Below are 13868 nucleotides of genomic sequence, written 5' to 3'. Positions count from 1 at the left end.
TGGCACAAGAACAGACACTCAGATCAATGGAACAGAACAGAGAACCCAGAAACAGACCCACAAACGTATGGCCAACTAATCTTTGACAAAGCAGGAAAGAATATCCAATGGAATAAAGACAGTCTTTTCAGCAAGTAGTGCTGGGAAAACTGGACAGGGACATGCAGAAGAATGAACCTGGACCACTTTCTTACACCATACACAAAAAAAACCCTCAAAATGGATGAAAGACCTCAATGTAAGACAGAAAGCCATCAAAATCCTCGAAGAGAAAGCAGGCAAAAACCTCTTTGATCTTGGCCACAGCAACTTCTTACTCAACACGTCTCCAGAGGCAAGGGAAACAAAAACAAAAATGAACTGCTGGGACCTCATCAAGATAAAAATCTTCTGCACAATGAAGGAAACAATCAGCAAAACTAAAAGGCAACCAACAGAATGGGAGAAGATATTTGCAAATGACATATCGGATAAAGGGTTAGTATCCAAAATCTATAAAGAACTTATCCAACTCAACACCCAACAAACAAATAATCCAGTGAAGAAATGGGCAAAAGACATGAATAGACACTTCTCCAAAGAAGACATCCAGATGGCCAACCGACACATGAAAAAATGCTCAACATCACTCATCATCAGGGAAATACAAATCAAAACCACAAGGAGATACCACCTTACACCTGTCAGAATGGCTAACATTAACAACTCGGGAAGCAACACATGTTGGCGAGGATGCGGAGAAAGAGGATCTCTTTTGCGTTGTTGGTGGGAATGTAAGCTGGTGCAGCCACTCTGGAAAACACTATGGAGGTTCCTCAAAAAACTAAAAATAGAACTACCCTACGACCCAGCAATTGCACTACTAGGCATTTATCCAAGGGATACAGGTGTGCTGTTTCGAAGGGACACATGCACCCTCATGTTTATAGCAGCACTATCAACAACAGCCAAAGTATGGAAAGAGCCTAAATGTCCATCGATGGATGAATGGATAAAGAAGATGTGGTATATATATACAATGGAGTATTACTTGGCAATCAAAAAGAATGAAATCTTGCCATTTGCAACTACGTGGATGGAACTGGAGGGTATTATGCTAAGTGAAATTAGTCAGAGAAAGACAAAAATCCTATGACTTCACTCATATGAGGACATTAAGAGACAAAACAGATGAACATAAGGGAAGGGAAACAAAAATAATATAAAAACAGGGAGGGGACAAACATAAGAGACTCTTAAATATGGAGGACAAAGGGTTACTGGAGGGGTTGTGGGAGGGGGATGGGCTAAATGGGTAAGGGGCACTAAGGAATCTACTCCTGAAATCATTGTTGCACTATATGCTAAGTAATCTGGATGTAAATTTTAAAAAATAAAATTAAATTAAAAAAAATACGTGGTATGAAATAAACAAATAAATAAATAAATAAATAAATAAAAACGCTATGTATTGGAGGGAAGTGCTTTTCAAGATCCAGAAAGAATCGTTAGGTGGAGTTTAAGCAATTGTTTCTAAAAATTGATTTGGTTAAGGACGCACCTTAGGTATGTGCATCAGTGTCGATTTCCTATTTATTGCATTATTTTCTTCTTTACTTTGGGAAACTTGAAGGTTCAGGCACTGGTTTAATGTGTCCTTCGCTTACTGCTGAGCCGTGAACAGTAATAAAAGAGGTTGGTTCGTGTATGGTACTTGATCAGCCCATTCCACTAGACCGATTGGTGGTCAAAAGTATCGATCCACTCCACATGTCTGGCATGTGTCTATTTTCATCAGTCAGCTTAGCTGTTTGCCATCATGGAGTTTTATATTGGCCTTGTTTTGGTAATAAGACATGAATCCAATTTAAATCTTTGTAAGATACAATGCCTGGTTCCTATGTGACTAGCACTCACTCTACGAATTAATTCTGAAAAAACTGTTGGACTTGGTTTCCAGTGCTTGGATAACTCAACTCTACCACTCACTAACTGTGGCTTTTTTTTTTTTTAATGTTTATTATTTTTGAGAGAGAGAGAGAGAGAGAGAGATGTGCACGTAAAAATGTAAGTGTATATGTCAAAAATACATATCATCTTATTCATTTGCTCAAGCATTCCCTGAGTGTCTCCTGAGAACCAGGCACTCTGTGGGCACCCTGGAGTTAGAAAGACAAATAGGAAACAGCCCTTGTTTTGGGGGGAGTCCTCAGAATAATCAAAGATCAATAGTAAACCCTGATGTGGAAGCCCTGGGACTCAGTTTCCTCAGTACTGGGGGAATGGCCTGTGTTCAGAAGGAAGCAGAAGGGGATTCTGCCGCATGTACAGGCTCCTAGGAGACCTGCTGAAGCCAGGCTGGCGGGGGTGAAGGGATCACCTTTCTGTCCTAAGGGAGGAGCAGGAAAAAACAGGAGCACTACCCATGGTTCTCAACTCCCAAACCAGCAGCCAAGCCCAGAGCTTTATTCACAAGCATAGTGTGGCCTTAAACATGGCGGAGAAACACTACACAGTGAATGAATGAAAACACACCTGAATAATAATGGCAAACATTGACATCGTTGTGTTATGTAACTAAGTTCTGTATGTCAATGCTTCGCATGTTAACTCATGAGTGGAAGCAAACTTTCCCCAAGAGCAGATGGGCTCCACGAAGAGGCAACATCTAGAACCCGAGCCTTCTGCCCTCGTCTGTTCTTTCCACTTCTGCTGGGATTTGCTGAAACGTGACCTGCGCAGGCTGAAAGGCCTCATATTTGAATCGACTGTGACCCCTTGAGGTCTGTGTAAGCTGAAGTCTGCCTAAGGCCAGAAGACATTTCTAGAGGAAATGCCCCCTAAAAAGGGGAGCAAAGCCTTTGTCCGTGAGTGTGCTCCCCAGCCCCATCCCTGCCACTGCCCCCGGGGAGCCCCCACCCCCCTCCCTGGTCAGCGACGGCAGAGGGGTGTTGATAGGCAGAGACTCAGCATGGGGGCCCAGAAGTACTTTTGTCTGCTTGCTTAGTTTACTTTTTCATGGGGAAAAATGCCATTACCAGAGGCCATCCTAGGGCAGGAAATTTTTGTCACTCCAGCGGCCACAGTCAGAAGGTGGTAAACCGACTTGAGGGCAGGAGGCCGTCAGAACCCCAGGGCAGGAGTGGAAGCGGCTTACTGAGGCTGGGGGCTCAGGTTAGTGTCGGCCCTGCCGGCTTTAGGAACTCGACTTTCTGGGAAATCTCACATCCCTGGATTACCTTGGGAGATGCAGGTTTTTTCTTCTCTATTCCTTTTTTTTTTTTTTTAAATAAAAACTATCTTTTTTTAAAGCTGTGTTTCCATCATTTTTTTGTTATTTTCTAATTTGTTACTACTATCTCGTCTTCTATACATTCATGTATTTTTTTCCTCATTCCTCTCATCTATTATTTTGACTGTCCAGATAGTACATGAACCAAAATAGCTGTAGGATGGGAGAGAATAAAGGGCTAAAAAAGAAGAGATGGGGCTTTGGAGTGATTGACAACCTAGTTTCAAATCCCGGCTGTATCATTTGCAAGCTGTGTGACCTGGGGGAAATGAAATCTGCTTCCTTATTCGTTAAGTAGGAACTAGATGACTTACTCAGTTGCTGTGTGGTTTAAATGATACAAAAAGGAGGGGAAAAAATATACAGTGCCCAGGAATAAGGATTTAATAAATGGTGTCAGTTATTGTATTAATTATTGTTAATTGCTATATTAGAATGTCAGGCAAGAAAAAGGGCGATTCTTGACCACATATTTTCTCTCCTCGTTTTATTTTACAAGCCTCGCTGGACCAGTTCCCCTGCTTATAATGTTCCCTGTACCCATGTTACAAATCAAGCAGATGACGGATACCTTGAATAATTGAGAACTACAGTTACAATTTTTGAGGATAACGGATTCCAAAATCCAGCCAAGAACAACCACCTCAACTGAAAAGCCTCACTCCCTACAGAATATTTATAAGGAGAAAAATCAAGGGGTAAAACAAATTCACTCAGATCTTTTTTCCCCAGAAAGTCATTTTAATAGTCCTCCCATCTCAGAGAAGCTGACAGAATGTCATGCCCTCAACAGACTTTGTTGTGGTAGAATTTAGGAATTAGGAAGTTTAGACTGCTATGAGTATTACCTGTGATACTAGAATAATTCTTGCAGTTAAGAAAATGAAAGTCTTGGAGCATCTGGGTGGCTCAGTCAGTTGAGCGTCCAACTTTGGCTCAGGTCATGATCTCGCCGTTCACGAGTTCGAGCCCCACGCCAGGCTCTGTGCTGACAGTTCAGAGCCTGGAGCCTGTTTCAGATTCTGTGTCTCCCTCTCTCTGACCCTCCCCCATTCATGCTCTGTCTCTCTGTCTCAAAAATAAATAAACGTTAAAAAAATTAAAAAAATAAAAGAAAGAAAGAAAGAAAGAAAGAAGGAAGGAAAGAAAGAAAGTCTTGCATTTGCTCTGATTTTGAAATGAGGCCCAACCTCTTCCAGTGAGTCTGAGTTAAACCCACACATTTCATTGAATACAAATAATGACAGGGGACACGCATCAGCTTATGATCTGCCAGGAATAAAAAGTCAGTGCTCTCCTCCTTCTCTCTGAAGTACTCCTTGGTATGACCAGAAAGAAGACAAGCCTGGTTTGGTTTTTGTTTGTTCCCACACATAAATTAACTGCATGGACTGCAGAATTTTACTCCCTGTGTTGTATTAGAATTTCAAGGAAGAAGTTTTTATTTTAAAAGCACCTGCCAGGGGCGCCTGGGTGGCTCAGTCGGCTAAGCATCCGACTTCAGCTCAGGTCATGATCTCGCAGTCTGTGAGTTCGAGCCCCGCGTCCGGCTCTGTGCTGACAGCTTGGAGCCTGGAGCCTGCTTCGGATTCTGTGTCTCCCTCTCTCTCTGACCCTCCCCCGTTCATGCTCTGTCTCTTTCTGTCTCAAAAATAAATAAATGTTAAAAAAAATTAAAAAAAAAATAAAAGCACCTGCCACATTAAAAAAAAAAAACAATAAAACAAAATAAAAACACGAGAATTACTCTTTCAGTATCTCCTGTCATTTCTCTAAGAGACCAGCTGGGTAATGACAGAACAGACTTTCTTTTATAAGCACAGAAACCACACCAACACATTTCACATAATTTGTAGATGCTGAATTTTGAGTCAATTTTTTGGCCTGTTAATGAAGCACTCAGGAGACTTGGTATTTTTGGTACATCTTACTTTGTCTATAACCCTTGCTTCCATGTGATTTCACTTTAAATACAACAGTAACATTTTAAACAGGAGTGGTGGATGAAAGAGACAACAGTTACCTTGTTTTCCATCTTTTTATTATCTGTATTTTACATACACACTATCCACCTAGCATGCTAAATTTCTTCTAGAAGGTGCCCATTTTCCATCACATAAGCCATAATTGCATTTCATCAAGCTGCAGAAGTTGTTAGCTAAGGAAGAAAGGGTTCTCATATTTAAGTGGGCTCTCTTTGGGCATGGTAGTGAAGTCTTGCTCTAGGAATCAATTCCCTTTTTCTGTTTGTTATCTACATAAACTTTCCATATTCATTGAGAATATTCAAAAACTCTAGGTTCTTGTCCTGAGAAACTGGATTTAATATTAAACGATTTCTTTTGCCTATGTAACCTTTTTCTAGCGTTTGGGCTGAGAAATGCTTTCCTTGTATGACATGAAAACAGATATCGACGGTGTGTACAGCAATGTTCTTATTCCAAACCCAAAAAGAAAATATCAAAGTATGTATCTCAGTCGTGCAGGTTTTGATTCTTCAGACCTGACATAAGGAAGAATCTCCTCCCAAGCCTCTTAAGTAATGGGAAATGGGAAAGTTTGTGTATTTCCTTCGCCGGCTTTGGGAAGGGCAGAGGTTAAGAGGGGGAAGGATGTGGACATCTAGTCCCTATCATGCTCAGAAATCTCAAGAACTGACCACCTCTTCACACTCACAGAGCCAACACAGCTCCTTCATTTTCGCCTGGAGCAGAACCTCAAGCAGCCTTGGAGTTGCACAGCTTACTGAAACAACGGGAAAGAACTGCTTTGGATTGCATGATTGACTCTTAAGGTGTTCCGACTGTGAACGTCCTGGTATGCAAATTATGTGACGTCAGCTCAAATGAGGGGCCACCGCAATAACGAACCGCCTTTGAAGATACGCCTGTGTTCAGAAAAGAGGCCAGTGTTGACTCAGCTATGGCACTGAGAAGCAGCCGCCTGACTGGTTTCTCCATCTTAGAAGTTTTCTTTCCCCAGGAAGGTTTTCATCACGGCAACAACGTAGCCAATTAACGCAGTGTTGCTTTAGCCCTAATAACTCAATTTCCAGGGTCACCTCCCCCAGTCTGCTTTGCAAATTATGCCACTTGTTAAGAACCATTTCCATACAAAATGGAAATTTAAGGAATTCAATTTTCTTTTTTTTTTTTTAATTTTTTTTTCAACGTTTTTTATTTATTTTTGGGACAGAGAGAGACAGAGCATGAACAGGGGAGGGGCAGAGAGAGAGGGAGACACAGAATCGGAAACAGGCTCCGGGCTCCGAGCCATCAGCCCAGAGCCTGACGCGGGGCTCGAACTCACGGACCGTGAGATCGTGACCCGGCCGAAGTCGGACGCTTAACCGACTGCGCCACCCAGGCGCCCCAAGGAATTCAATTTTCAAACTGTTTATATTCTCAGTGCTCGTTTTTCTAGTCATCACGGACTATTATGATTCCTTGATTATTCATAACTCTTTTCCCAACTTCCATACCATACTCATTTAATCCATTTGCATTTTCATAGATGATTAGAGGTATTTGTGACATATTAAAGAAAATGGGAAACATGCAAGTGTTTCATTACTCTTAAAGAGCAAGTCAATAAATACAAAGGAAAATATTAGTCCAGATATGTGAATAATTGTCAACATTCTCTCTCTATATATTATATATATATAGTATATATGTATATTATTTTTAACAGAAAACATGGACGACACAAATAACAGCAGCAATATCTTGCTTCACCAAGAACCAGGAAACCAAGAAGATAACTTTACGTCCGTCGCCTGCAGAATCCTCTGAAATGTAGGAACCTAAAACAAGTGGTGCATTTTGTAGACATTAGGATTAAGGTATTCTTTCATTCAAACTTTTCTGACACTTATTTAGTGATGAGCTAGAAAGAAATGTGCATTTTAAAGGAGTTCCAGAATTTGAGAATTTGAGCTAGGAAAATCCTCATCATAGAGGAATAATGACCGCAACAAATTTGAACTCTGAGGAATTTTTTGGCAGGTATATACTGATACCTTATCATGTTTCAGCAGGGCTCGCAAGAGGTTGGAGTGAAGTATGGTGCTATTAGAATTTGTAAAGGGTGAAAGGTCAGATGAATGGAGGGTCAGAAGGAAAGCAATGTCCACTGCTTGTGCTCAGTGTGAATTCTAGCATCTCACTTTGTGTATGTCAATAATGAAACCGTATTTCCTACATGGCTCATAAACCAGTCTTAACTGCTTTACAGTCCTACCTCACATGCAGTGATAATTCTTTTTTTTTACTTTTTAAAATGTTTATTTTTGAGACACACAGAGAGAGAGAAATGAGCAGGGGAGGGGCAGAGAGGGAGACACAGAATCTGAAGCAGGCTCCAGGCTCCGAGCTGTCAGCACACAGCCCAACGCAGGGCTTGAACTTCCGAACCGTGAGATCATGACCTGAGCTAAAGTTGGATGCTCAACCCACTGAGCCATCCAGGCACCCCTAAAGCTCATTGATAATTCTGATACAACTTTGGTTGCTTTTTTAACAGATTAAGCAATCAATAAGGTCTATATTTAACAGTTTTTAAATTCCTATTTGCCAACAGTTTACTTACCTCAGGTATACTTGGTAATACCCTAAATTGAAAGTAGAAAATCCCAGAGATTAAATGCCTTTATTTTAAGGGGGAAAAAAAGCAAGTGTCTGTTCCAGTTTCGCCAGTTAACACTTTTATGTGAGAGATTTTCACAGAAATAGTTAAGATAGCTTTCTCTGAACCTCATTTTTTGAGGAATGAACGATGAAGTTTGTCATAAAACCACTTTCTGGTTTGAGTGGTGTGTGTGCTGGCATAGAACAGCCAAGTTTATTTGGCAGAAAGCACTTGAAATGTCATTAGAATCTTTATCAAGTAAAAGTAGCTTGAATTATTATATTGTCATGGTGGAATACACTATTAACTTCATTTAAAAAAACGGGTTCTTATAGTCAGATCATATCAAGAGGAAATCCACAAATTTCAATTTCAGGAATGGTAACTTCCGCAATTTCCAAAACGGACGTATTGCACTTTTCAATTTGGGCTGGAAGATAAGTGATACGTTAACTGATCTCAAGTTGGAGGATGAGACAGAGAGGATGGGCTTGAGGAAGTCATGACGTGCAGTTAATTCTTTGAGGAAAACACAGATTTCGCCGCACTGCAGCATAAAGGCTCTTGTCCAAGGGCCAAGCACTATTAGAAGGGAGGGGCAGTCTCTATATAATTTCAGATATTTATTAAGAATCAGTTGAATTAAAAGGAGAATCTCGAAAGCAATTAACCACTGTTAATGTCTAAGAATAAATGAGAAAAAAAAAACGGGAGGGCCAAGAATGGGGACTAGACTGCAGGTGAGTTCCTAGAAAGGGGACCTGGATGGGATTGAAAGCAATTACATCCAGAAGATAATACAGATTTGTGCAAGAGAAGATTTAGGAAGAAATATCTGACCAAAAAATAATATATATTTTTTAGAAAAAAAAAATCAACAATCATCTTGTAGAAACTTTTAAATATTTAAAACCAACCTAAGAGGAAGGACACAGACCGGGACTAAGTGATCTCTCAAGATTCCTTTTAAAATCCTCTAAGTCCAGGGGCACCTGGGGGCTCAGTCTGTTAAGTGTCTAACTTCAGCTCAGGTCATGATCTCACAGCTTATGAGTTCGAGCCCCGAGCTGGGCTCTGTGCTGACAGCTCAAAGCCTGCAGCCTGCTTCAGATTGTATGTCTCCCCCTCTCTCTGCCCCACCCCTGCTCACACTCTGTCTCTCCTTCAAAAATAAATAAACATTAAAATTTTTTTAAAAAAATCCTGTGAGTCCAATAAATAATTATATGTATAAAGAACTCGTGGGGCGCCTGGGTGGCTCAGTCAGCTAAGCGTCCGACTTTGGCTCAGGTCATGATCTCCCAGTTCGTGAGTTCGAGCCCCGCGTCAGGCTCTGGGCTGACAGCTCGGAGCCTGGAGCCTGCTTCAAATTCTGTGTCTCCCTCTCTCTCTGCTCCTCCCCTGCTCATGCTCGGTCTCTCTCTCCTTCAAAAATAAATAAAAACATTAAAAAAATTAAAAAAAAAAAAAAAAGAACTCGTTTACCCTTAAATCTCATTAAAGGGAAAGACTGAGTAAATTAACATCAAGATGGAAAACAGCTGAAGAAGAATACGCTCGATGCAAAGAACTATTACTATTCCCATGTTCATCACAGCACTATTCACAATAGCCAAGAAGTGGAAAAACCCTTAATGTCCGCCAACAGATGAACAGGTAAAGAAAATACGGCATATACATACAATGGAATACTATTCAGCCTTTGAAAAGAAGGAAATTCTGCAATTTGCAACAACAGAGATGAACCTCGGACATCACGCTAAAAGAAGTCAGTCAGTCACAGAGAGACAAATACTGTAGGACTCCACTGACGTGAGGTATCGAAAGTAGTCAGACGCATAGAATCAGAGTAGAATAGAGGTTGCCAAGGGAGGGAGAAATGGGAAGTTACCAGTCAACGGCATAAAGTTTCAGTGAAGTGAGATGAGGAAGCTCTACAGGTCTACTCTACTAGAATTTAAAAGCCGTCAAAGAGGGTAGATCTGTTAAATGTGATCACAATAAAATAAAATTTAAAAAAGAATATGCTACATATTTAAACTGAAATTCTATAGTGCTCACAAAAGAACATGTCTAATATATAATCTAGGAAGTTCTTGAGGATATACACATTGAACTCTTCAGAGGGAAGCACATTAGAGTCAAATAAAAAAAAAACAAAACACTTCTGGAATTTCGGTTCCCAGGAAAAACACGGTAATAAGCGACTGGTATAGTGAGCCCTCAGAAAAGTGTCTTTAAATGGTCACCTGGGTACTAAACTTAGATGAACAATGAAAGAAGGAATGACTTTAATATTGTTTAGTATTTCTTTGTAGTTTTGTTAATTCTTCACAATAATGAATGGAATGAGAAGTGAATGTCTTAAGCAAAATGGCTTTAGTGATTTCTCTTGCAATTATGAACTTCATTCCTAATTCTAAATTGAACATCAAAGCATACCCACGGTCTACATCCATGTGGAAAGTTCTAACAATCTGTAAATAAGTACAAAATGGTTAATATTTTCTATTCTTTTTTATTTATTTTTATTTGAGAGAGAGAGAGGGCGTGCATGAGCCAGAGAGACGGGTGGGGGAAGAGAGAGAATCCCAAGCAGGCTTCACACTTGGTGAGGAGTCCGGTGCAGGGCTTGATCCCATGACCCTGGGATCATGACCTGAGCCAAAATCAAGAGTCGGACGCTCAACCAACTGAGCCACCCAGGCGCCCCATGTACTCTCTTTTTTTTTTTTTTAATAGAAAAAAATAATTCACAGTCACAGAATACATCTACTAGAAAGAAATGTTTTTTAATATCATCTTTAACAAATTAAAAAAACAAAATCAACAATTCAATAAGGATCCTTCCATTCTTCTTTATACAGATTTAAATGCTGTTGTGTAATTTATCAGTTACATTTATAATCAATAACCTTCCACTCACTGAGTTTAGAAATTACAGTATTTACTGAGCTAAACTCTCTCACAAAGTAAGGCACAACTACATGATCACAAGTAGTAAACACAATACAAACAATGAATCCAAAACCTAAATGAGAAAATATTCATGCAAAAGTTTCTATAGAAACTATGAATATATGATCCAGTTCAAGGAAGTACAGAATGTCATATACATAACTGCATCATGTTACAATAAATTCATTACTTCTACACAGAAAGAACTTAGCTATTTCCAATTCTATTTTATACAATTTTACATAAATTTAGTAAGTTTATGCACAATATTCACATCTGCAACAATAACAAATTGATCATTAAAATTCAGGCAAAGGGCAATTAAGACACGATAATGTGTGGCACATTATAATTACAGAATGCCATTCATCAAGCTCATGTCTAGGAATACTAAATTGATGGCACATTTAACTCTTATGGATCAAATCATCCATGGTTTTATAGCCAAAGTGCATTAAAAAAAATTGCTATAGTCAAATAGGTCATGAATATCAAAATATATGATCATAATTTGCTCTCCACTTAGAAGCTAAACATTTTTATGCAAATGCAAAGTTAAAAAAAAGTGGCTTCAAAGTTCTCAAAACTATAAAATAATCCAAAGCCTTTCTAAGAGAGATGGGAAACTAACAAATTTGGCAGTTACTATTTAACATTACTGTGAGGAAACTATCAAACTAGCTAATTCCACATTAAGAGGTAGTTGAACAAAATGTTATTTGTACACTGCATTGAGGTCTTTGTGTTTCCCTCTTTTTTCTTCAAAATGAACTAATCCTATACCAGCAGCTTTGTTTTCTTCCTATGAAAAAAAAAATCTGTAGGTATACTTTATTGTACTCTAACCCAGCAAAACTTGATTTTAATTCACATTTCTATGCTGGGGTTTGGAATTTACTAACATGTGATGCCAACAGGCTTTGCATTAGAGCCAAGAGCTGGGACGTGCCAGCCCTGACTCACTGACAAATAGTACCAGCAAACATCTAAAACGTAGAGCCAATAAGAACTCAGAAGATGACTTTTTAGTTAAAAGAAAAAGAAAACCCTTTTTGTTTCCAAAACACGTTAAATTAGTGAGAGTTAATAAGCACACACACACAAAAGGTTCATTTCTGGTAGCATTAGTGTAGTAGCCTATGGTAAATTATTCAGGACCTATAAAATGAGATTTAGCTAGATGAAAACTAGTGATTACTCAAACACATACAATTTTGTTTGTTGCCCTCCCGACATTTTTTTTGTGAATATGTGGGTGAGAGGGTAAGACGGGAAAAGGCCTTCAGCGCACCCAGTTAGGAGATGAAGTGAACAAATATTCTAACCTAGAATCCTCATGAAGTTTTACTATCTTCAAAAAAAAAAAAAAGGTACTGTGAATATCTATTTTTCCAACATAGAAAATTTCCAAGTTTCATATTAACTTCCTTATATTTAAAGTGTAGAATTAAGACTCTTTGAAAGGATTTATAAGCATATGAAAATGCACAAATAATTTTAGCTCAATTTATATCATCCAGCTGTTGTTTTTAATAAAGAGTCATTGTATTTCTTCTTTATGTATACTCAAGGATGTATGTCTATCCTAGTCTAGGGACACCATCAGGGTCCTTAATAGCTACTGACAGCAGGATTTACTTAACTGAGTTTTATAAAATAATTAAATGAATATGACAATCTCTTCATTTATCGATGTTACAGGTAAAGCATAAACCCGATAACTTTATTTCGGCATGATATTTGAAAGCAAGTGTATATTATAGACTATTGCAAACGAAATATTAACTCCCATTCTTCCTTATTACTGCACAAATATATAACTTTATATTTTTTCTCTAGAAAGAATAAACCAATATTAATGACCTCTCTACAGATGTTTCCCAAATTAAGAAGACTATGATAAATTAAAGTTCAATTCCATTGTTCAGCATACAAATAAGCTAACTTTTAATTACCCTTAATTAGCCATTCTGTTTCAGTTCTGATTATAACTTTGGGATTCCGAAATATATTTGTTTTTGGTGATATTCTATTCTCCAATTGTTACTTTAAAGCAATTTCATAGCAGTATTTTTGCAAAGTGAAAAGATTTACCAGTTAATATGGAACCCCAAATTCATAACCATTTTAAATTTAAGTCAACTTCACAACTTTCAAAAATGTTTCCCTATTAGGTAAGAAGATGTAAAGTCGAACATTTAATGTCTCCTTCCCACGTGTATTTGTTTTCACAGATAAGACTAGAGCAATATCAGTTACTGGCTTTAAGATGCAAAATTATAAAACTATTACAGTGAAGCTGAGCTACGGTTCAAAAGGTTAAACCAAATAAAGGGAAAAATAGATCCATTAAAAAAGCAAACTCAGATTCCCAAAATGCTGGAGAGACAATCCGAGGGTATAACATAAAGGCTAATCTCCAAAACCTTCCTACTTACAAGAAACTGACAATAGAACCATTATACAATTTTTACGATTCATCCTCCAGCTGGGGGGTGAGGGTGGGTAGTTTTATAGAATTCTTAACAGTATGTGAGAGTTTAAACATGAGATAGAAAAAGACAAAGAAAAATTAACCCTAATCTTTAAAATACAACCCCAGGATAACCGTAAAGTAAGCAAACTGATTTTACAGAGGTTTTCATAAAATCTACCCAAGAGAATTTAATCAATATTGTTAAAACAAAAACCATGTTCAAATTCATGGTTAGTACATATTTCAACATAAACTGTACTTAGAACACATGAGTAGTAAATTTATAACATAACAATGCAACTGAGCTATGGACCTATATATAAGAAAAAAAGAAAGTTTTATAGTTCTGTGCATGACTTCACCAAGAAGAGTATCTAATGTAATAATAATATAATGTGCTATTGTGCAACATATATGATGTGATAACATCACCCATGTACATTTTTGTATACTAAATTTGGGAGAAAAAAGTAAGCTATGGAAGCGTATATTCATGTCATTTGTGAACAATGAAATTATATTTAAAAAAATACA

General features: G+C 38.3%; 1 protein-coding gene across 1 annotated transcript in view; it reads left to right on the top strand.

The window, feature by feature from the left end:
* Positions 1-7072, top strand: part of PLEKHG7 (pleckstrin homology and RhoGEF domain containing G7) — a 73518-nt gene extending 66446 nt beyond the window's left edge. Inside the window, 4 exon segments of the mRNA XM_058682208.1 lie at positions 1602-1756; positions 5637-5695; positions 5698-5736; positions 6965-7072. Of these exon segments, the coding sequence (XP_058538191.1) occupies positions 1602-1756; positions 5637-5695; positions 5698-5736; positions 6965-7072 (361 nt within the window).
* Positions 7073-13868: the final 6796 nt, after the last annotated feature.

The sequence above is a fragment of the Neofelis nebulosa genome, chromosome 8 (assembly GCF_028018385.1).
Source record: "Neofelis nebulosa isolate mNeoNeb1 chromosome 8, mNeoNeb1.pri, whole genome shotgun sequence".
Lineage (NCBI taxonomy): Eukaryota > Metazoa > Chordata > Mammalia > Carnivora > Felidae > Neofelis > Neofelis nebulosa.
The sequence above is the reverse complement of the archived record's forward strand: the minus strand, read 5'-3'. Positions and strand labels throughout refer to the sequence as shown.